The following is a 26157-nucleotide window of genomic DNA, read 5'->3' on the forward strand; positions in this document are numbered from 1 at the left end:
AGTTATACTCCTTCTATCTCAAAATAACAGTCGATTAAAGTTTGTGCATGATTTTTAAAAGAATTTATAAAGAGACAATTATTTTAAGACATATAAAATATTTTTAATACAAAACTAACTTTTTTTTTTATTTTAAACTTCTTAACTTATGCTCAAGAGTTTAAGAGCACAAATTAGCATAACCTAATTTATATATGAAGGTAAAGTAAACAATTTACCCGAAATGTAAGAGTGAAGGGTTTTAAACTTGTGTTCTTAAATAAGACTATCTGCATCCACTTTCTTTAAACTGTGCATAAATTATTCATCACACAGAAAAAATCACCCTAAAAGTTTATTTTATAGGTTAAAATATGGTTTTAGTCCATGCAAATATGTCTCGTTTTAGTTTTAGTTCCTGTAAACAAAATTTGTTTTTGATCCCTGTACAAATTTTTGTTTTTTAAAATAATCCCTGACCTCATTTTTGTGATGATTTGCATACGTGACACATGATGACTGAACTCATTTTGTAGTTTTTTGTCCTTGTAAAATATTTTATTTTTTAAAAAGGTCCCTGCAAAATTTGTTGTTTTTGAAAATAGTTTCTGGAGGGACTATTTTCAAAAACAATTTTTTTTTTTTAGGGACTAAAACTAAAACGAGACATATTTGCAATGACTAAAACCATATTTTAACCTATTTTATATTACTTCATCAACTTTGGAATTATCATCAGTTCAATCATCATTAAAATTGTTTAGTTTTAGTCTTTTTTTACAAAGCAATTTAAAAGTATTTTATTAGTTAGGTTTATATTTTAAAGATAGATATATACAAGTACATATATAATAAGCATAATGTAACTTGCGCCCTTAGGATACATGTTAAGAAACTTAATAAGAAGAAATGTTTTTTAAAATTTTGTGAATTAATTAATTAAAAAGTTAAATAATAAATGCAATACACATATTTCAATAAGTTATTTCTATATTTGAGTTATTTGTAATAATGATCAGGACATTAAATAAATGTAAAGAATTCAAAACAAGCAACTTTCTGAGGCTTGTGTTTGATTAAGATATTAGTACTAAATTATTGGAGACTGCTTCGCCACCAAGCCCTAATCCCTACCGGAGAGTTTTAATTTGTTGTTAGTACTTAAATTAATTTGTTATTCTTTTGTACACTTATGCTTGCAGGACCCCAGCAAATGGAACGAATAATTTTTTTCACATGCTTAGAGATTATGAACATACAATATTCATAACTGGCTGCATACCCAAAGTTGATAAGCTCTAAACATATGTAAATGGCGGGTGAGAAAAAAATTGAACCATTGAATCACATTTTTACAGTTGAGATCAGTGAAATTGCCTGAAGCGGCGATTTGAGTCCGGTCAGAAGCGCTATTGAATATGGCTCTGTTTGGCAAGGCCAAAAAACGAGCTTATAGTGGATATCTTATAAGCTTGTTTGACAAAAAAATTCAGTTTCGTAACAATTTTTTACAACGAACTTATAATTTATTTTACGAACTTATAAGCTATTTTTCAGACGTTATTTCAAGTAGCGTTTGAGCTTATAGTTTATCATCTTTTATTCCATTTTTACCCATATTGGTCTAACTAAATTCCATTTTCACCCTTTATCATTTATTGTATTATAAAATAAAATACATGTGTTTTAAATAGGCATATTTGAAGTTTTTTTTAATGAAAGTTCTTATAATAATTATTTTTTAAAAACATAATTTATTCCATTGTTTTTTTTTAACCGGAACTTCTAATAATTATTTTTTTTCAGTGCAATAACCTTCCGTTTTTTTTAAGAAGTGCAATAAATAACCTTTCGTTGTTATATCTATTTCCTTCAATTGTTTCTTCAATGCAATATAGTTCTTTTTCTTCATAAATGTTCACTGTCTTCCGATTAAATATTTTTTTCTTCATAAATTACATTATGATTTTTTCATAAAAATGACAATTTTGAATATAATTCTTCATTGCAATGACAACGCATAAATTACGTTATATCTGTTGTTCTTTATATTTTAATAATAATACATAAAAAATATATTAAATTAATAATATTAAATCATTAAATTATAAACACTTAAATATAAATTTTACAATAAATTAATAATGTTTTTTTTATGTCATTTTACATTTATAAGTTAGTTCTACCGCTAATTTTACCAAACACTTCAATTAGCTTATAAACTATAAGTCATCAGTTATTCGTTATAAGCTATCAATCATCAGTTATCAATTATAAGCTATCAGCTAGCTTATCAGATATCCGCTATTTTTACCAAACAAAAACTACGTATATGCACATGGACAATGAGTTAGTACTTTCTTCCATTCTATAGTCCATTAAGATTGGAACTCAATTTGTGTAAAACTTCTTTGCACGTTTCTGAAATATCTATATCTATGAATGAGACAAATATATTTGGTCCACCAAAACAAATATTGATAGTTTTTTCATTTTAAGGTTAAATACGTTTTTAACTTTTTGCTTAAGTTCCTCTAAATATTTTGTTTAACTTTTGGTCCTCAAAAATTTTCATCACTATTTATGTCTCTACTTTTTAGTTAATTCATGTCTAACCTTCGTATTTTCAATGAAATTTTTCAAAAATATGTAGAATATTATGACAATCTCCCCAAAATATTTAGAATTTTTTAACAAAACAAGAATTTAATATTAATTAAGAATTCAATATTAATTTTTAAGCACCAAAAACATAAAAAATCATATTTAATTCATGTTTTGTTAAAATATTCAACTTGAAATAGTGTTTGAAAAATAAGTTATATACTTATAAAATAACTTTAATCTTGTATATTCCCTCAAAAAAAATTATAATCTTGTATTGAATAGACCTTTACCAAACAGATTTTTTTTTTACTACGAGCTTATGAGCTATATACTATAAACTACCTTATTGACTTTGTCAAACATACCCATCAAAATAAAGAGTTTAAGTATCTATTGCCTATCCTCTAAAAAAAAAAAAGATTATTTATGTGTCACGTTGGTGTTTGTGTTCTTATATTAACACTACAAAAATTAAACAAGTTTTTGTTGGGTTTATTGCACATAATTAGTCGGTGGCATGGCATATATTTTCTGAAGTTTTTTTTGTCCTACTACATAAATAGAATCAATTTAATCAATCATCATTGAGCTCATGGGAATTAAAGAATTCAACAGCTTTTGATTGCGTACAATACAATACATTACCAGATTAGAAAGACGTGAATGAAATATTTTTCTTATCTCTGGTCATTAACTGTAAAAGGGAAGTGAGCTCAAATGTGTCCAAAAAGTGAAAACAATCTTTATCGTAGGAGACAATGATAGACACCCATTTAAGAAATATGGTACCATATGACCTTTTGACATACACAAATTATAAAACATCAAATTTCAAAAGTATCATGTGATATGCATGTATTTGAAAAACCATCTTAAATTCCAACATTACTACTTCGTTTTCATTAAGATCAATAAAAACAAGAAAAACATATGTGTCTCAAATTCAATTCATATTTATTTTTCTTAAAATCAAGTCTCTATCATAAGTTGTGATGAGGAAGAGTATCATGACTTTCTACTTTTAAACAAAGTGTGTATGTTTAGTATCGGAGCAATGGGTCCGCAGAAGCTATAAAGTGTAGATCTTGAAAAATCACGATAGGTAGCAGTAATTCTGATAAGTCCAAATGATAACCAATAATTTTATTACACTAATAAAATATAAACTCACTATGTAAACAATAACTGAATGACTGAAGAGAGTAAGAGTTAATGGAAGAATCTGGAACAAGCCTTATGTGTTTGATGAACAAAATAATGATGAAATGAAAGAAGCTTAATTTAGCCAATCATAATGTAACATAATGCTGATAATTTTTTTGATTGTATCAGACACATTTACAATATCAATAGAAAAAGAAAAAGAAAACTTTAAATGAAAAAAATAAAATTTACAGCACACACCTGTGGTCAGAAGTGAGGACAAGTTTCTTCTGACCAAATAATTCACGTTGGAAATGTCGGCATCTCTTTCTTTCTTTTTGGTTGAAACTTGATTTCACGTACGTGTAAAATGAAAATGAAGCTCTAATTAAGTGTTTGTCCAAAAGCCAGTGAAAATCTTTGAAGATCTTTGTTGCTATATATATCTGCTTCAAAATGAGGATGCCATGTACTGCTACTTGATTGAATAGATTCATTTGTATTAATGAACCCTCCCATTTCTTGTTTAACCTCATAGATAGAAGAGTGTGTTGATGTTGTAGTTTGCTGAAATGTGTTGTTGTTTCCAAGAAAAAATGGAGTAGAGTTTATATAATCAGACCATTTAATATCTTCTACTACTTGATGATCAAGGTAATTATTAATGCTGCTTCCATTGCTGCTTTTGCTTGCACCAAATTCCCAGTTTTGAATCCCATCAACTTCACCAGAGGATATAGAATTTGAAGGATGATTTGTGTACATAGAATGGAACATGGTGGAAGAATTTAATTCTGACATCATTTGAGAGCAAGTAGAAGTGGAACCACTAGTACTTGGTATGAAGCAAAGTGAAGTGTTGCTGTTGGAATTTGGAGGAGATAGAGTCATGTTATTGATTCCATAGTTAAGTTGTTGAAAATTGAGATATGATCCTCCTCCTAATCCAACCATATTATCACAAGGTATGAAGCAATTAACCGAGTTGTTGATTTTTGAATTAATTTCAAGGGGATAATTACAATTATCCATTGGAATAGAATTTGGATTTGGTGTATCATCAAATAGATTCTTCACTTCATTGGATCCCACAGAGGTTTTTTGAATCTGAATATTTGGTGTGTCATTGTCATTGTTCTCAGAGAATGGTTGGTGTGTGTTTGGATCAATTCCTTTTTGCTTTAGCTTCTTTTTCAGACTTGAATTCCATAGATTTTTTATCTCATTGTCTGTTCTTCCAGGTAACTGAGCTGCAATCTGCGACCACCTGATAATTCAAAAGGCACCAAAGTATATTAGTCATTGTCGCTTCGATTCGTAGAAAGAAAAAAATAAAAATAATCTTGATGACTTAATTAAAAGCCAAATCTAAATGCAACACTTATCAATTCCTTAATTATTACAATTATTGGTACCTGTTGCCTAGGAGTGCATGAAGTTCAATTATGGAATTCTCTTCTTGCTCTGAGAATGCTCCTCTCTTCAAATCAGGCCTTAGATAATTTATCCATCTCAATCTACAACTCTTCCCACACCTCTGCAAACCTGACATATATGATAATTTTAATTAATTGTGCACTCATTATGTGTAACAATATAATATGATGACATTAATTAACATGATATAATTATTGGTATGTAAGTAATTTGTACCAGCTAATTTTGGAACTGAGCTCCAACATCCATGACCATGTTTGGTGATATAATTCAAAAGCTTTTCATCTTCTTCTGGGGACCAAAGACCTTTACGAAGCTTCTGCTTGTAGCAACAAGAATGTCTTCCCATGTGCACTTTCTTCAATTAACCTCTATCAAATGTTTTTTTTTAAACTCTTTGTGTCAGAACCAACGTGGAAATATTCTGGAGGAAGAGTTAGCTAGCATAGGAACTTTGTTATATGAATTATTATAGTAGTGAAGAAGGGTTAGAACTTAGAAGTTAAAAATGTTTTGAGAAATAAAATGGCAAGTTGATATATAGAAAGTGAAATAAATAGAAGAAGGAAACTTTGGAGAGGAAGAAAAAGTTATGATTGGACATTGTCATTTTGAATTTATATATCTGACTTTCTAATTCACGAGACATTCCACATAATACTACTTTGGGTCCTACCTACCAAAGGTGACACATCATTTTTTTGACGGCCATGATTCATTTCTTCTCATCAATCGGATGGATAAGATAAGATCAAACATAATCACATGGGTTTGACTTATACGTGAATGTCCCACTGGCATAGCAAGACATTTTGTTCTAATTAATTTGTATTCATATTTTTACAACTTTTTCTTTGGAAAAAATATTATATATAGAGTATTAAAACTTGTGTTTATTATTATGCAAGAACTGTGTAGGAGATTATATTATATTTGTTATCTTAAACAGTTGTCAAATTTTTAATGAAGATTTGTCCTCTTGTAAGTTGTAAGACAGTGAGCAAAATCTCACTGATAGCTATATATGTTAATTTTCGTTAAGTATTATTGTTAAGCTAGCTATGAAGGCTTTAAGAGTAAGTTATTTTGGTCCTTAAAATGTGTACACAATTAGTTTTAAATGTTCTAAAATTATATATCTAAAAAAAAACTTTAATATGTCTTTAATTTGTTAATATTTTTGATCTTTTGTTATATTAGATGTGTCTTTTAAACAATTTGGTTTACAAATCTATTAAAAAAAAAAAAAAAAAAAAAGACATTTTGAGATGTGTCTAGATTTTTGATACACTCGCATTATAATTCCCCTTCAAAAAAGTTGCATTATAGATTACATCCTATACATTTATAAATCAAAATCACTATTTTCTTCCGTGAATCAAAATAACTATTTCCTTACATATTAATTTAACTTTTATCACCTATATTTTATTTATGTATGTGACATGCTGCTTAGACCATATAGTTATTATCTCATAATAGTGTAAGGAAATTAAAACAAGAACTTTATATGGAATTTCAAGGAGTGACTTGGCCTTGGCAAAGCCTACTCCAAGATTAGTAATATATTAAGTGCAAATAAACCACAAGCTTTGAGAAGGGAGAATTTTTGGTGGTGAAGTAAAGCCATGAGATGGGCAAGGTAATCAAACGAAGTATAGTGCAATAAATTGACGATAAAATTAACAGAACTTTCTCTAGGTTCTTTTGTTTTCATTGGTGATAACACTTAAAATTTTGAAAACTCTATAGACCTTTCCTTTTCTTGTCTAACTTTTTCTGCCAGAGATACTCTTTGGTAAAAGATTGGCCTTCTCTTCTTTTTGGCTTTTAGGGATGATTTTTCAAAATCATTATCCTTTGGAAAAATTTCATAATTCGGGTACAAATACAAAATTACTTTTGACATCTGAGTGAGATAAGGTCATATTTCTTTTAATAGAAATTGCAGAGAATTCAATCAACTTCCCAAATGATTCACCATATTTACAGTTTGAAAATTACGTATCTTTTCAATTAAATGTAGATTTCTTCGATTTAAAGGAAATTAATGTAATTGGACCCTTAACACTCCAATAGTTTCACAAGTATCTTTACAAACTTAAAAAAAAAAACAGGCTATAAAATTAACTTTAGTTCCAATGCTTAGGTTACAACTTATAGCTCTTTAGTTCCAACTCGATGTTACTTAACCAATTGAATCACACTCGTTGTGTCAATTCTATCTAATACTTTGACTTCATAGAAACTCTTCTTTTGTATAGAAATATATTGTTTTTTTAATTAGGCAGGCTAATAAATATAACCATCGTTCCTTTAAAAAAAGTAAAACCATACCATCATCGTTAATAATAGAAACAAAACTCCATGCAAACGTGACAACTGTACATTTTATTTTCTATTTTGACAAAACTGTCCCTCTTCCCAGTGAAACTCGTATTTTTGAAATATATCATCATCACCATTATATTTGGCATTTGACAATATATACTGTAAATGTTTCAAATGATTTAGTACTGTTATGCTCAAGCAAGTATTACTCGTTTAGATTTGTAGCCACTGTGACCACTTAATCAATCAATTGCAACATACTCCAAGGATCAGAACATACACGTCATATGTACGTATATATCCTATTTACGTTGTTGTACTTGTCCCATTCAGATGAACATAACTCTTTCGAGTCTGTCTTTGATCCGTAATATTTGGGCTCGTGTATGTACAGTTTGCTGAAAAATATTATATTTCCCTGCCTTAACTTGGCCACACTAAAAAGCTCAAAATACTGATTTTTCTTTTATTGTTATTTATATTGTCATATAATGTTAGAATATCATATGCATATTTCTTGTACAAATTAAAAAGAAAAACAAACTACATTTTTCTTTGTTTGAAATATATCATCAAACGTTTAGGCTTAACTATTGTGGAAGGAACTATACCATTATATATATATTTTAATATTTTTTTTTTAATATTTGAACGTATTGAAGTTATTTTTATTCGCCTAAATTTATAGTCTTTATTTTAACTATAGAGAACAATTTTCTCTACCTTATATTTCTAAAATTGCGCACATGAGTGAGTCTAGGAGATCATCACATTGAGTTTAGAACAATCGTATAAGTGAGTTCGATGTTATATTTTAACAAAAAAATTGAAGGTATATAGGGTTTATTATGGTCTTCTCACCAAGTATTCAACATCTACTTTTCATCAAATGTGAAACTTTTACTTACACTTGATATATACCAACAATATTCCCATGATCAACTGTGAATCCATCCATTCTTTATGAGTGTGCTCCCCTTCAAAACGGAAATTTTCCATCCATATCAACTTGCACCGTCGTTGGTGGCCCTCAACGGGACGTGTCACCTAAACACCTTGGTCAGAAAGACTTTCTTCACATTAAGCTTTGAATAATCATATAAATGAATTTGACACCACATTATAACCCAAAACTTTAAGGTATTAAGTTTATAGGTCCTCTCACTTATAAAGTATCCAACATCCATTTTTTCATCCAATGTAGACTTTTACTCACACTTGATATCAACATGTATTTATGGACAACATTAAACTGTGTTTTTTATGTCTAAATATGAAGCGGTTTTGGGGTGAGAAGTGTCATCTCAAACAAAGAACGGTCTAATTAAATCGTTTGTAAGGTTTGGCTCACCACCCATAGGAGGTACATGTTTTCCCTATCAAATAATTTAAAATTAAAGTTTCATCTATAATCTAGCATATGACTATTTTTCAGGGCTCCAAGCTTAAAGAAAAATAATGCGTTTTATAAATTATTATGTTTACCAATCATACAAATCGTATACTATATAAATTGCACTTTTTTTTATGTTATAAAATTTTATTTTTTAAACATAAAATAGAAATTTATATTTTTAAAATATAATGAAACACTTAGTAGTGAGTAGAAATATAATACTTTCTCAGTCCCATTATAACTTTGTTTGTTGTAATTATAACTTTATGTCTTAAAATCTTATATATGCACTAATTCATGTGGTAATTTTCGGTCGATAGAAAAGCTTTCTTTCTAACCAAAACAGAATTTCGTTAGGGGCCGGGTTTGTCCCACTACGAAATACTACCGAATGGGAGACCAAAAATGACTAGGCATTATTCATCTAATATAGCTATGAGATAGATAGATATTGCTAGTCAGCATAATACAATAGTGTAAAATAACCCAATGATTACTATGAGAAAGATAAAAGATTTTGTGTTTGGGGAGTAAATATTCACAGATTTTGGCTAATCCTCTCTATGGATGAACCACGTCCTTTATAGTGTAAAATAACTCCAATTCCGACTTTCGGTAAATTGAGTCAATTTTATTAAAAATAAAAATTGAACGAGATTCGTATCATCAAAGAGGAACCTCTTTTTTATTATGGAACTCGGAACCTCTCTAAATTAGTCTTTCAACCTAGCCGGTATATATATATATTACAGGAGCAATATCAATATCATGGCTACCAAGTTACATATTAAACAGACATATATATAAACTATTAACCAATTGAAATATCTATATCTTAAAGAAACTATATTTAGGGTTATACAGAAGCAGAGAACCGGTCATTTATAGACATTGGCTTCAATAATTTTAAACAACAACAATATAAAATTTAACAATAATTGTCTAAGCTAATTCAGCTTAGTGGTAAGTTTGGTTTGACATTGCATGATTTCAAAGGACATATTTCAATTTCCCTTGAAAATTATTGTAAAACAATCATTATTGTTTCGTTGGAGTCATAATTTATTTCTTACCCAATATTTTAAAAAAGTGATATATTTTTAATATAGAATATTTTTTCCATTCAAAAGAAAATATGGAATATTTTTTAATATCTTGGAATAGAAGTAATTAATGGGACACTGGATGGATGCATATTAAATTAAACTTTTCATTTGTCTTTCTGAGATGGCACAAATTGTACAATATTCCCTGCGAGTTATTCATGACACAGAAACTGCCAAAATAGTAATTTGTCTCCAAGTGCTTTGTTTTTTCATTAACATGTTCTAAACTCAAAGTATCTTCTCTCGTCTCAATATATAACACTTTTTTTTTTGTTAAAAATATTATATTAAATTTATATACTATTGAAATATTTTCTTTGATTGCCTGTTTGTTCTGACATTATGAGCTTCCGGGGACTTAAGTTATGTCCTAATTCAGACATCCAATTGGACGTTGGAATTATATTTAAATTCTCATTAGAAAGATGCTTCTAAAATTCTAATCTCCATAATACATACCCTTATCTTATCTTATACACTTCCCAATCCCATATGAGTTGTTCAGCTAAGTCAAACTCCAAATATTAAAATAAAAATGTAACTTGTATTTTATTGACAGAACAAAAAATGTAATGCTCCATTGCTCTTGCTGTATATATATGCCTATAATATATATCGGCTTCGTTGTCCTATGGATATTCACCGCAAAAATATTCAATTGGGTAAGTATTTAATTATTTGTGACAAAAAAAAAAAAGAATTTGATCAGCTACATAATTGAAGCAATTTTTTTTTTCCTTCCCAGAAAACAAAATTGATGTCTATGTTTCCAGGACAGATGAATTATCAGAATTGTTTTAAGTTTTGACAATAAATAAATATGCTTGCTTATGATTAACGTTTAGTCTGTATATAAATATAGAGATAAAGATTCGCAGCCATAGAGGGTAAGGTGCCACCTTAATTCTTGTTTGAAAAAATGTTGTACAAGAAACATGCATGTATGGGAAGGACTGATTCATGGGATGTATATGCTTTCCTTTTTTTTTTTTTTTTTTTTAATTTAACTGAACCTTAGTCATTGAAGGTAGGAGTCAATAGGTATGTCAAGTTCTCAAATTGAACCGTCCTAATAATCAAATCAAGACAGACAATAGTTGAGACAAATCTAATCCAAAATCACTTGTACAATATGCTGTACAGTATATTATAATTAATTTGTCTTATCAATGCTGAGCTGGGATTGTTTATATATGTGTGTGTGTTTTTGTGTATGTGGAAATTTTAGTAATTGTGGCCCCTGGTCCCCCATTTATATTCTGCAGCCAAGATGACTTACATAAGGAAAGAAATGTGTGGCATTATTGTCCATGGGATTATGTGATATTAATCTTTTGTAGGACATACCTTTAATTAAGCTTATTGTTCAGGTCCAATGCATAGTGCTATAAATTTAATATAATAGTATATAAATTAAATATACAAAGAGATTAAAGAAAGACTATATATCCCTCTTTTCTAAATATAAAATGTATTTCATTTTCTTTAAATGTGTGGATTATATATAAATGTTGAAATAGCCAAAAAGGTCTAATAATACATTTGATCCCTATTGATATGAACTTGGAATTTTTTTTCCCTTTACAATGATTTTTTGATCCAATTTAGTATTTTAATTTATAAATTACTACAATAAAATCCTGCGTCAGTACTTTGACCTAAAAATATTTAATCCTATCTCGTTTTTCGTATTCAAATAACTTTAGGGTTAGGGCAGAAATTGAGTTAAAAGGTTCAACAGCTGAAAAATTAGTGAAAATTCAGAACACCTCAACTGGTTAAATACAAGCAGCAGAGAACAATTCATAACAAGTTAAACACCATAACACTAGAATTGGAATTTGATTGCTTCAATGACATCATGTATGACATGACATGATTGTAATAGGATCAGTTCAGTTATAAAATGTGTCATTGATCTTCGTATTCTTTATTGACTGCATGACGCTAATAATTTGGTTTTATTACATCAAAAATAATATTCATATAGTCTTCAAAAAAACTTACTATAATCTTGCATTTATTTTGCAAAGCCTATCTTATCATGTGGGAGGCTTTCATAACTAACAAGCAGTACTAATTAAGTAGAAACTATTTTAATCATTTTAACAATTGTAAACAATGGTATCCAAATAAAGCAAAAGGTGGTTTGAAAGCATTAACGCCTACAACTATGATGATGGGAAATTTGTGAAGTAAAATTCATGAATGGAAATATTTGGAAGATCATAATTATGTTCATTTGAAATAGAGGGAGACATAATCTGTTTGCCCTTGAAAAACTAAGATGCCTCTGCATTATCCTGAAAACAATTGCTTTTCCACATCTAATCCTACATTAATCAAACAACTAATTGACATGAAAGAGCATTGATGTAATTCATAATAATTTCATCATATCAGATCATCTATCTTTGCTTAGTGTAATTGCAATAGTTATCATTTGAGAAATAATTTGATTAAAAATAAGCAACAAGAAACTGTTGAAACAGTTGTAACCACTTTCAAATTAATTCCACTTTTCAAAATTTGGTCACTATCAAAGTTCCCACCAAAAGTGAATTTTTTTTCCTAGAGAAAAGGCCCAAGTAAATCATGAGATTATTCTAGAAGGCATAAAGGTTTTCTTATATCCTTGCAAATTAAGCAGAGCTAGCATTCCTTCATAGTTTTATGAATAAATGTAGGATTTTAATAGTTTCTATGGTTGTTTTTAAAAATGTAGGTCAATTAGTTTTAGCTAAGAATTAAATGGGTTGAAGGTGTTAAGTTTAAGCACAGACGAAGGAAAAAATATTAATATATACGACAAATAACTAATATTGACTATTTAAAAAAGCATATCTTCCTTAGTTGATTAATTACGAAATTCGTAAGAATAGGAGAAATAATACAACTATGATGCAATAGAATTTGTGACCAGCCAATTCCCACCTTAACTTGTTGGATAGATTGATTTTGTAAAAATCAGGGGTGGCCTTAAGCATGGAGTAGATGGACGGCTGTCCAAGACAACATTTTTTAGGGATAGCAAAATTATTATTTTTACTTTCGTGGTTAGTAGTATATACATATATTTTTTAACTCGTTTTTATTAATTCTATTGTAAACATTTTTGAGATTTTTTTTTTTTTTTTACAAATTTAGATAATCTTATTTATGAATGAATCTTTTGAAACAAAAAATATAAAAATAAAGACATTTGATAATTAAAAGGTCGCAACTTTATTGATTCGTCCGACATCAATTAAGTCTTAGGACCAAACCCGGTAAAAATGACTTAAAAATAATTAAAGTGATTTATGTTTATATAAAGATAAAGAAAGGGATTTCCGTTTTCAAAATTTTGGAAACCTCTAATTCTAAAATTAAAAAGGTTTACTCTTTACTCAAGTTATCAATACAGATGAAACAACATTTTATTGATACATTCTTCTTTGTTTCTGAATTATTTATGCAATACAAAATTACGACAGAAATAAATTTAATAGTTGATTGAAAACTAAATTCATAAATTAAAATCATTTGTAGAAGTTAAAAACTACAAATTCTAACTTCAAATTAAAATAAATTTTTGAAGCAAAACCATTTTTGCCCTAGAACATCCAAAGTACCAAACATGTTAAAATCAATTACATAATTGAATGAAGTTAGTCATGTTCACTTAATTTTAATTCAATATAAGAAGACCCTAAGAAATTGATCTTTCTAAATTGGCCAATTAAGAGAGGTTGGAAACACAAGCACATGCAAATTTCTTGTGTTTTAGTTAACAGCAATGCTTGTTTATCTTTTTGTCTTGTCAAAACAATAAGCGATATGATGAAAGAAACATGTGTGTCTCTTTCACGATGTTGCTTTCTACATATAGAAGATTAAGATCCAACTAATAATCATTATTATTAAGTTAAATCTAGATTTCATTCCACATCAGTCAGGGGATTAGTTATTATTTTACCAAGTGAATGACATGCAAGCATTTAAGTATTAGTGTGTGAGCGAGAGGAACAATTAATCAACGAGGAAATTGACATTGACTTCAATAGTAAGGTTAAATTAAAAGTGTTTCTAATGTCATATAAGCCCTTAAGAAAAGCCGATCAATTATATTAAAAAAAACATTGTCTGGTAGAATTGTTCCTTTGTACCCCATCCTTAAATAATTACATTTATCACTTTAGCTTTGTAGTGGGAAATGATAGTCAACTTTATTGCTACATTAACATGATTACTTTTAATTTTGGGAGGGAGCTTGCGCCTCGATATGAACTATTTAGAGATTCTAATAGGCATTACGCATTAGTAATCTACACTTCACGTTGAATGCATGTTTGGTGTATAACACTAACGTGAAATCGATACATGTAGTCATAGCTTTGTCGATATTTACGTATAAATATCTTGTTCTTTTGTGTTGAACTTGGTTCAAAATTTGGTGATGAAGTTATTGAAGAATCGATAAAAAGGAATCGTGTCTCGATTAGATGGAATCGTAGTGCGAATGGGGATTAGGATTTCCAACGATATTGTGTTTGAGTTTCTGATTGGCGCCAGGAAAATCGTTGCACGATTTTGCCTGGGTCTGAGTACTATAAAAGCTTTCGATCTTCAATTTTTTAGTAGTTTTAAGAGAGAGAATCTTGACAGATCAAATGAGAAAACTTTTAGGGAACTTAAAGGTTAAAAGTTGAGTGTCTTTGGGGTGAGATTCTTGGGTTGTGAAACAATTCACAAACACCTTTGATAGTCAGATCTCATCAAAGAAAGGATAAAAAAACTTTCTTTCTTGTTTTCTCTTAGGATTCATTGCGACTTTGAGTGACTTAAAAAATGGATAGAAATTAAGGTTTGTTCTTTGTCAGCTTGAGATCTAAGTTCTTGTAGTTTCCTTGTATAATTCATTTTCATGGTAGATTAGAGAGTGGCTATCTCCCTCAGATGTAGGATAAATTTGTCTAAACTAGGTAAACAGATATTGGTGTGTTGGTTTTCTCTATCCCCTTATCTTTGTTGCTTTGGTTATGTTTGTGGATTGCTTTGGTTACACCTAGATCTAGATTTGTTGTTGTTGTTGATGCTTGAAACTACATTGATTTTGATTACTACTTCATTTTACTTCACACATCTAAGTTTATTGGTGTGACTTTAAGTTCAAATTGGCCTTAGTTTGTTTATGCTTAGGTATGTTTTTTTCTTTTCATATCTTTATTTATTGGTCTAATTGATCAATCTGAATTTAGAATTTGTGCTGAGTCTAAGACATCATCTAATTTGTTCCTATTGCCACCTTTCATATACTAAACAGACTTTGATGAAATAGTTCAAGAAAACTGGTGCTTGGCATCAGACAACTCAGGCTCTGTTTGGTAAAAATAGCGGATAGCTGATAAGCTAGCTGATAGCTTTTAGCTGATAAGCTAGCTGATAGCTTTTAGCTTATAAGCTAGCTGGTAGCTTTTAGCTGATAAGCTAACTGAAGTGTTTGGTAAAAATAGCGGTTCAACTAGCTGATAAATGTAAAATGACATAAAGGGTATTCTTAATTCATAATAAAAATTATATCATTAATTTAAGTATTTATAATTTTGTAAATTAATTTTTCTTTAAAAAAATACTTTAAATTTATTAATTTAATATATCCTATGTATTATAAATTAAATTAAATTTTATTCACTAAAATTTTATCTTATATTTATTATCATTTAAGTGTTTCTACTTTATAAAGAAAATAACATTTACCTCAAAAACAAAAAAAAAGGTAGCACTAATAGAGTAATACTAATAATAGAGAATAAAGAAAATAACACTTACCTCAAAAAAATAAAAATAAAAAGTAACACTAATAGAATAGAATAATAGTATTCTGTTTCGTAAAAAAAAATAAACGAAGGTATATATTTAAAAAAAAAAAAAAAAAAGGTCAGCTGATATATCTACAAAAATTGGAATAAAGGGATAGTAGTCTTTATTACGTAGCTTATTATAAAAATTATAATGGATAAATACAATTTAAATGAAATAATAAGGGTAAAATTGGAAGAAAAAGTGAGAAGCTATAAGCTATAAGCTCAAACGCTACTTGGAATAGCTTCTGAAAAATAGCTTATAAGCTCGTGAAATAAGCTATAAGCTCATGGTGAAAAAGTGTTACCAAACAGAGCTTTTTTTGTCAAACGAGCTTATAAGCTATAAGCTAAAAGCTAAAAGCTCTTTTTTTAGTTTCCCAAATAGACCCTCAATATCTTGCTAAATAATTCTTCTTTGAACCTAGTAACGGTGTTAGTGTTACTTTGCAAAACACCTTAATATATATGTCCAAAATATGCTTGTATGTACTCCTGTTTTTTCTAAGTGTCGGCTTTCATATTTATAACAGTTACATGGGTATTGTGTTATATGTACACACACCTTTTTAGCCCTTAAAAAAAACATATATGCATTTTTAGCATTTTTACGGCCATATATATTTTAGACTTAAAAATAATGTCGGTCCTTCTAAAACATGATTTTAGTCCTTCATTTCAAAATTTAGATTCTTGGTCCTTAATATTACATATTGTTGCAATTTTTGTCTCACGCCAGATTTTTAGCTCACAAATGGTAAATATTGACCCCAAAAGTGGCAACTTTTGAGCTTAAAAACGATAAATTTTGAAATTTTCTTTTCATTTGAAAACTGGAACCAAAACTCCACACTTGTGGGTTCAAATTCACCATCTCTGGATTAGAAACCTAGGTTTGGACTAAATTGTAACAAGGGTTAATACATTTTTACCTCCATAAATATTAGCGATTTCCGGTTTACCTTCTGTAAAAAAAAATTGTTAGATTCCAACCCTGTAATTTGAAGATTCTTTGATTTAGACCTTCATGGCATCAAATTATAAAATTTAAGGTACTTTCACCCCCTATAATTTGAGAGAATTTTGGTTTATCCCCTGTCATATCATCGATTTTGTACGGTCAAAATTCATGAAGGTCTAAAACGAAATAATCTTCAAATTATAAGGTTGAAATCTAAACAAACTTTTCTACAGGGAGTTAAATCGAAAATCGCTAATATTAGAGGGGTAAACATGTATTAACCCTTATAATAATCTACCGCAGGTCGCCAATTTTGTAAACATTAATGAATTTAAAATAAAACCTCATTACAAACTAACGTGTACAGCCGGGTACGTTCGTCCCCACCTGTCATCTCTTTTTATTGTGTTAACGCGTGTAAATTATTGACACTATTTTTTTGCGAAATTAGTTAGATTTTAATTAAATTTATACGTATAAATGTTTGTGATTTCAAATTGTAACATGTTTATTTTTTTCCAATTACACCAACAATATAATAAATATAATATAAATCCTATTATAAATTGTTTTATATTGTTCTTTTTTAGAAGGAGTATCCTATATATATATATATATATATATATAACATCACTATGTGTCTTCCGAAATAATAAAAAAAAAAAAAATTGAGTATGAGTTTTCTCAAAACCAGGGATGTCAATGGTACTCATGGATACAAATAGTATGATATACTTCCCCGTCCCATTGGATAAATATGATATATGTGCCCGTCCTGTACCCTTGTGGATACCCACTATGCGGGTGCTCGCAGATATTGAGGTATCCATGGGTATTCATAGGTACACATGAATCTTTGAATTTTTTTATTTTATGGTATAAAGAATAACTTTTTTTTAATTACCAAAATACTTCAACTTTTTAACATTCATACATAATTCATTAAAAATTTCATAAATCATACACAATCCATAGAAAATTCACGATTCTTACATAATCCATACAAATTCTTGAAGTAAAATAAAAACATCTAAATAAACATCTAAACTTCATATGCATTCCAAACTTCAATAACTTCATTTGACTTCCCAATTCCTGAAATAAAAACATATAAATCTCTAAATCAAAATCCAAATAATTAACATGACAATGATAATGGAAATAAAATCTTTTAACATTTAATAATACTAACATGGCTTAATTGATCTGTCGGTCCCTTAACTTATTTCTTTTATTCAATTTGGTCACATAAGTCTTAACTTTCTCAAACACATCCCTTAACTCATTTGTCGTTAATCAACATGGTCCCCTCAAAATAGAGATCGTTGGATAAGGGAGATCTATCAGATCATAGTGTATCACCAACACTTAATTTATTTACTTTCTTCATGTTCTTCTCCATCTTCATCTTCTTCCTCATCTTCATCTTCATTCATCCTTCATCATCTTTAGTAATTTACTTAGTTTATTATCGGGTATATATGGGTACCCGTGAGTATGGATACATCAAATTCGTGTCCATATCCATATAATAACGGATAGTCAAATACTCGTGGAAACCCGTTTAGCTACTCGTCCCGTATCCATAACAGATTTTATCTGCAGATATCGTGGGCATGGGTATTTTTGCCACCCCTACTCAAAACAAATATTGAACCAGAAAATAGTGGAATAAGTTTTTCAAAAATTATTCTTAAATTGGAAAATTTAATTGAAGATTTTCGGTGTATATTTATATTAAGAGAGGGGGGTGTGTTTTAGAAAAATCATGATTTAGAAAAAAAAAAATCTAAAAACAACTTTAAATGAAAAGTTGTTAAGAGAGTTTAAAAAAAATTGATTTTTTTATTCGAGATAGAAAATAAGGGTCAAAAGATTGAACTAGTTTTGTTATAAAATTCACTTTTATATAGTTGTACCCAAACAAACTAATTTTTTTTCAAAAAAAAAAAAAGAATGATTTTTATGACGGTGAACACACGCAAAATAATTTCTGATTTTTTTATAAAATTTTCAAATTATTCAATATCAAAATCACTTTTATTTTAATCTGTAACAAATGGACCCTTAATATATATATATATACAATGATAAAATTGATAGTTCACATAAAATGTCGGGGTAAGGTTATAATGTAGAGGGTACATGGTATAATTTTCTTACAATTATGGAAGATCCACAAATCCCACAGATCTCCTGCCTATAGGTGTTTGAAAAGTGTTGCTCCCACGTCAAATTTTGCTAAAAAACACATGGAAAATATCATTTAACCCCCAAATGCAGCTAACTACTGTTTGCTCCTTTCAACGGTTGTTAACTACAGTTCGCCTTTTTCCCAATGGTAGTTGGGATAAAATGGTATTTTTCATGTGTTGTTTTAGCAAATTTTGAAGTGAGAACGGCAAATTTCTAGGTTTTTTTTGGGGTGACAACTAGGGTACCCATGGAAGAATGGTGGATAATTTACCCCAACCAATACACATTAGCCACATAAGCACATTTTTAAGTGGTATCCATGAACTATCTTGACCCCACCAACAAATTGCTCATTTTCATTGGTTGGTGGGTAAATTACCCACCATTTTTCAAAGGTAATTTAGAAAAACCCTTTTTTTGGTTTAGGCCATAGATTTTGATACACGAATGATTGGCATAAGTATAATTTTTTTTAGAGGAAGAATAATATTTTCTATACCTCATATTTGGTTTCACCCCGCCTAAATTCATAAGAGTAGACTCCACAAAATATCTTAAACAAAAATCTACTCCGTATATATTTAGTCAGCTAATTTTATGATATGTTTCTCTAAGAAACAAAAATGAATGTTAATCTTTTTTTTTTAAGTAAAATTTATTCCCAAAATAAATTATTCCAAAAAATTCAATTTAACTTTTGCAGAATGTTAACTTTATTTACAATGCAGGGTTTTAAGTTTTATGTTTTAAAACTGAAAAATATATTTACTTTGCAGAATATTTTTCATGAGATGTTAGCTTTTTTTTTTTATATGTTTATGATTGTTATCTTTCCATCCTCATAAATTTGGAAATGGACGGCCTACTCAATCTTCTATATGAGTGGAAAAGCTCATAATTATTTTTGTCTTATAATTTTTTCAAATATGTGATTTATCCTAATTTGTTTCTTTAGTGCATGTAGCTTGTTCGAGAGGTTTTCATGAAATCAAATTTGTATGTTTTTGGTGGTTTTTTCACCCATAATTGTATTGATTATGTATATGTATGCTAGTGGAGAATATTTGAGATTTTATAATTGATTATAGTGATTTGTTGCTCTTGCAACATCTACTTTTTCTCTTTAAATTTGGTCAAATATATGTGATTTCTCCTTCTTTTTTTCCTTTTTTTTTTTTATCTTCCTTTCTATTTTGCTTTGTTTCTTTGGTGTATGGGGCTTGTTTCCGAGGGTTTCATAAATTAATTTACACTTTGCTGTTAATTTTGTTTTTACCCTTATTGCATTAATTTTCTCTTTTAATAGAGGACACATTAGATTTTGGATTGATTACATCAACTTGTTGCTTTTGCAGCCACTACTGCAAAATATGGTGGAATCTTATCCTGCAATTAGTGAAAAGGCTGTCGGAAAGGCTGTTGAAAAGGATGGCGAAAAAAATAAGGTTATCAAAATAATTAGCTGAAGATTTAAAAGGTCTACGAACAAGCTTTGATTAATCAGGAAGTTAAATCAGACCTCAAAAAAGCAGAATATTCTGCTCCAATCAGTATTGAGGAAAAAGTTGCTACAAATGATGATAAGGAGCACTTGATCCTGCTAAAGGATCTTCAAGAGAGGCAGATGATGAAATCAAGAAGATTGAGGCAATGACATCTGCAAATGAAGTGGGCGATGTGAAGGCTGAGAGTGTAAGAGATGATAAACCTTCTTATTACAGCATGAAGAGAATGATACAGCTCAACATCAAACTAAATCATGGTTACTTAGATTGCTTGTATTCCAAGCTACTACTAGTTAGTTAATTGATACAGCTCAGCATGAAGAGGAAAGTGATTCAACAAAAAAATCAAAGGACCTTCCTAAGGAAACCTCAATGAAGGCAACACAAAAGCAAACAAATTACATTATATCACAAGCGAAAGACAGACGATATTAAAATCAAGTAATGAGTAATATGATAGACTTAACAAGTTCCCGTGATTTAGTAACATGCTTTCTTTCTCACCGTTGCGATGCATAGCATTAGCATACTTGCTGGTTTCTATACTGTGTTATTTTCTGTTAATTTTGTTTGCATGCAAAGGGTTGTGCAGTGATGTGAATCACTTCCAAAGAATCTGAATACATGTTGGCAGGAAACATGGATATAATATCTTTTTATGGTATTAATTTGATTATAGTCACTAAGTGAATGAATGTACAGATAAGTATCCACTCCAAAGATGCCAAAACCTGTGCAATTTGGCAAGTCAACAATTGGAATCCCAACCTCAATGACTTTTAAGTATCCTCTTGTACTGTAGAGTCTAGACTGAACTTGCAGAGATGAGATCAAGAGAATTTCGACTCATTTCTGAAAGACTGTATTCTTTTAATTTAGCCGCAATAAGTCATAACCTGCAAGTACAACTGAACGCTAAGTTGTTCCAATAAGACGCTTCTTAACTTCAAATCAAAACCAACATGTATTTGCACACATGCATGCATGCATCTACTGATGCTTACTCATGAGATTTATCAATCTCAATCTCAATGTTGTCTCTTTTGTCATTTTCCAGCAAAGCATGGGCGCTATCGAGTACCACATTTGATTGTTCAAGCCCACCGGTTGTTGCTTCACACTACCATAACAAAAGAAAACAAAAACATCAACAGGTGTATGACTTACCACAAAAATCAAGAAAATGAAATGTTTTAATGATATAGTCGGCTAAATGAAAAGACAAATACAAAAGAACAATTTAGTGGAAACGAATTGTAATAATGTGTGCATTTGTCTACAACTTTTATCTGAAAATTGTATTGAGTTCCCTGTCATAACACTTTGTCAAGAACAAACAATACAGGTTTCAATCTTCATACACTATTCACAATGATATTTAAAGTTCCTACATATTTTTTAGTCTAACAAATCAGAAGTTCCTTTAAATTTGTTTTATTAAATACTCCAGCCCAAAGCGGACAATACTTCAAAAAAACGGTTCAGTGGACTTGAGGTTGGAACATAACAAAAAAAATATGCACAAAAACAGAAAAGGAGATATCTTCGTACAAACTGACCTGGATCGACATTTGATTTGTTGAGCTACATCCCTTGTTGTTTAGCATAACTTGTGAGTTCACATTTGGCATTGGATCCTTTAACTTAGGCATTTGATCCTTTAACTTAGAGGCTGAAGCCGATTCCACGGTTTCCATTAGTCCTGCTGTTCCACTAGCATTTAATTCTACAGCTGATGAGTTCATAACAGGCTCTCCGGGATAAGAAAACATTGAAGCACTTGGCATTGGCATGTGCAGTCCCTGACCAGCTTGAAGCCCAAACATTTGAGGATTTGGTCTTACCATCCCATGTAAAGCAGCAAGTCCAGATGTATGTGCAACAGGAAGGTGAGTTCCTTGAAATTGAGGCACCCCCAATCCCATTTGCATGGCAACACTCATGGGTGAAAAGGGAAACATGTGAGCCGCATGCATGTGCTGCATTCCTGCTGGTAACGTCATAGGCATGTATAAACCACCACCTCCCATTGACATGATCTGTGTAAAAAGATCAGAAAAAATATCGCATTAGAATGGATATAATATAATGTGAAATATCAAAATTCAAAGGATTGAAGGGAAAATGTAAAAGGGAAGAGAAAGAATACTTGCAGTTGGAGTTGAAGTGATTTAAGATACTCAATTGCCTCATCCAGCATTGAAGCTTTATCCGCCTAAGAAATATCAAGTCAGCAAAAACAAAAATATATGAGAAATCTAGTATAGAAACAGGAGTTAACTTTAATCCACTATTAGTGTAAGATCTTTAGTTCTTTCCATTATCAGTTAACCATATGGTGCCAACTCTCAAAAAAAATTAAAACTTGGTGAAAAATATTTTAGTTAGATGATGTGACTCTTTGATATCTATATATATCAAGCATTTTAATAGCTTATGTTAAAGAAATTTGAATTGAACTTCTGCTATTTTTGTTGTGGGAATGGGACATATATTTCATACTCAAATTGAGGATTGAAACCATCCAAACAAAACTTGAGCTTCAGTATTCACATATTCCAATATCATTTGATACAAAAATTCCAAATTTTACCAAAACAAACTAAAATATAACCGTTTGAATCTTAAATACCAAGTGAAAATCAACATTCTATATTGATATATAAGGTTTCTCAGATGTACTTAGAGAACCTGAAGAAAAAAAAGGTCAACCTTGTTGCAATTCGGTATGAGTTCTTGCAATGCACGCATCCTCTCATTGATCCTGTCTCTTCGTCTCTGCACGAGTGAATCGGATAAATCAGAAGCAATATTGCTAAACATACACTTAAGATGGAAAGTTTGTTATTTCTACTTTTCTTAAAAGGCACAAATGGAAGATGATCTTACTCTTACTCACCCTTTCAGATAGATTGTGCACTTCGGTTGAACGATTTTTCTTCGAGCCCGTAACACCTCGTCCATGATCAGTTCTTTTAACACCGATTGATTCATCCTCAAAATCCTATAAATTAACAAAAAAAAATTGATTATAGTAGAACACAATAAAATAAGCCATACTCATAAGATAATTCAAGAAATAGGACAACTTAATTATAAGATATTTACTTCACTGTGCCACTCAGAATCCTCAGAGTCCAGATTTTTTCGCTTCAAATTTTGATTAGCATCATCTGAACTTCTATGCACGCCATTGTCAGAGCAAACAGAGGAAGAGGCTACTGTTAGCTCCGTACATTTTTTAAAAACTTCTTGACCTTTTCTGCTACTCTCACTAAGAACTTGATTGGAAGTTTGATCAACTTTGGATACATCTTCTTTGCAAGCAGAAGTAGAAACAGTAGTGTTTTTCTCAAGAGATTTCGGCTCCAAAGGTTTCAAACCAACCCTGGATGGCTCCACTGACTGATGACAATGTATGGCTGAACTCTTTGGACATTCTACACTTAAATCAACTTTTGATGATTCGCAAGGATTCCTTCCTATTGCAGCTGCATCTTTGTTCTTTGCTCCCACACGTTCTGATCTTGATGAAGAGAAACCAATGTTTTGAAGATTAGCTTTCACAATAGCCGCAGGTTTTGCAAAATGGGTGAAATTCATTACGGTTGAGGAAGATGGAACATGAGAGATTTCTTCACAAGGTGCATGCTGGTTTGCATTACCTTTTGTATTATTCTCACTTAAACCTGATTCTCTAAATCTAATTGATTCGAATGAGGGTTGACATTGTTGCAACAACGATGACATATTTAACTGATTGGTGCTAGTTTTTAGTTCAGAGGTATCAAAATCTTCAACTGCAAGTGAAGAACCCTTGGAAAGGATCCCTTGTTTATGAGAGTCACTAAATACTTGAATACAATTACTTTTTCTATCAAGCAAAGAAAATTTATTTGTGGCAGCAAAGTCATTTGTTCTGGCACCAGGTTCATGTACGAAACAAGAACTATAATGTAAAGAGTGTTCATCATCCATTGCACAATTCAACCAAGGCATCATCGTCATCAAATCTTCATCTTGACTTGAAGAAACAGACCTTGTAATAATTTCATTCAAACCATTATCTAAATCCTCAAACTTTCCTATCCTTGTATTTGTTTCATTAGCATGTTGTCCTGAATATTTATCATGCCCCTTAAGAGTATGAGATGGTAAAGTTGGAGTCATTTTAGCTCTATTGGAATTACTAGATTGACCATGCACTAAAATCTGGTCATTTTGCCAAACCAGCTCAAACAAATCGTTTCTGGGTCTGCATTGAATCACACAAGGACAGTGTTAATAGAAATTAAACAAAATAAATAAACCAATCAAATACATTATGCATACGCAAAATTTCTAACACTAATGAGAGCAATTGAACTTACACAGAAGATTGATCTGGGGCACAAGAATTGTTCATCTCTTTATGATCAACTTTTTCTTTAGACATGTGGTATAACTCATGCAGGGGCATCATAAACAATAATGAAAAACAAAGTTATAAAACACAGAAACTTACGCTACCAACATAAATACGCTACATTGACCGCGAACAATACAAACAAAGTTTGTAGACACAGAAACCTGAAACAAGCCCCACTACTATAGTACTGTCACTATGTGACAAACCGGTCCCTATTTAATAACACTAATAATTGACGACAAAAGTAGATAAAATCAATATTTTTTCGTGACCAAATTCCTTGTTACTTGTTAGCAAAGTACTTTACTTCAAAATTAAATTAAGCTAGTACTATACATCATCATATCATGCACAAATATTGCTAAGTAAAGCAAAAACTTGAAGATAAAATAAAGATTCTGTTTTGCTTAAAGTAGAAAATATACACGAGTTCTATTTGTTTCTATGGACCACATACAATAATAGTGATTCTCGGTTCAGATCAATCACAGTTGAAGCTTCTGTTCAACGGTGTATAGAAAAAGAAACAAAATTTCGTCACCGACAAATTTTCTAGTCTAAGTTTCTTGCGTAACGTAACTCAATAATTTAGTTATGTTAACTCCTTACGAAATTAACCTTGGATAGGAGGAATGAATGCATTATAAGGTAGCGAAATATATATAGTAATATATAATTGTTAAAGAAGATTAATGCAAACAGAACAAATACTTAACTTGTAGAAAGAGAGAATAGATTCAGGTTAATCATAATTCATAAACTAACTATATGGGCCCCGGACTAAAGTTTTCTAAATTTCACTACCAAAAAAACGGTCTTATTCAATTGAAGTCCCACAGTCACAAATACAATCTTCTTGTAACATGAGCATATTGCTTACTATTTGTTGGTTAGCACGTCACATGTACATATGCAATCGTCCAAATATCATGTCGAGATAAGATGTCGTTTTCGTTACTTGGTTGAAAATTAGTTCTTCAATCTTAATGATATAGGTTCTAGTTCTAGATTGATTTTACAGTTTTACAATCCAAAAAAACTTAACGACACGGTTTTTTCTCGTTTATCTTTCATTTATGAGTAATTTTTTATGTGTATATATAAATCATCAAATTTGATCGATGCTTCTTTTGGGGTTGTTGTGGGAAGGATTCCACTAGTGACCAGAAGACCTTAATGACCATATGTTTTCAATTTTATAGGCCATCATTAAAGATGATATGAATGACTAGCAATGCAAACAAA

The 26157-nt window shown here is 30.1% G+C and overlaps 2 protein-coding genes across 3 annotated transcripts; both read right to left on the reverse strand.

The window, feature by feature from the left end:
• Positions 1 to 3795: 3795 nt before the first annotated feature.
• On the reverse strand, positions 3796 to 5751 carry LOC11423423 (transcription factor MYB61). Its single transcript, XM_003626078.4, has 3 exons — positions 5383 to 5751; positions 5145 to 5274; positions 3796 to 4996 (listed from the first exon to the last, which is right to left on the reverse strand). Exons 1-3 carry the CDS (start codon positions 5513 to 5515, stop codon positions 4114 to 4116), a joined length of 1146 nt encoding a protein of 381 aa, XP_003626126.1. The 5' UTR covers positions 5516 to 5751; the 3' UTR covers positions 3796 to 4113.
• A 14906-nt stretch (positions 5752 to 20657) lies between these two features.
• LOC11427226 (transcription factor PIF3) lies at positions 20658 to 25515 on the reverse strand. Of its 2 annotated transcripts, none has more exons than XM_039827263.1 (8): positions 24875 to 25515; positions 23613 to 24759; positions 23404 to 23508; positions 23217 to 23282; positions 22654 to 22719; positions 22064 to 22543; positions 21481 to 21624; positions 20658 to 21400 (listed from the first exon to the last, which is right to left on the reverse strand). In XM_039827263.1, exons 1-7 carry the CDS (start codon positions 24964 to 24966, stop codon positions 21505 to 21507), a joined length of 2076 nt encoding a protein of 691 aa, XP_039683197.1. In that variant the 5' UTR covers positions 24967 to 25515; the 3' UTR covers positions 20658 to 21400; positions 21481 to 21504. The 2 variants fall into 2 exon arrangements, with proteins under 2 accessions (XP_039683197.1, XP_039683196.1); XM_039827262.1 differs by having other exon boundaries at positions 21509 to 21624; positions 24875 to 25514.
• Between the last annotated feature and the right edge of the window lie 642 nt (positions 25516 to 26157).

Source organism: Medicago truncatula, chromosome 7 (assembly GCF_003473485.1).
Source record: "Medicago truncatula cultivar Jemalong A17 chromosome 7, MtrunA17r5.0-ANR, whole genome shotgun sequence".
NCBI lineage: Eukaryota > Viridiplantae > Streptophyta > Magnoliopsida > Fabales > Fabaceae > Medicago > Medicago truncatula.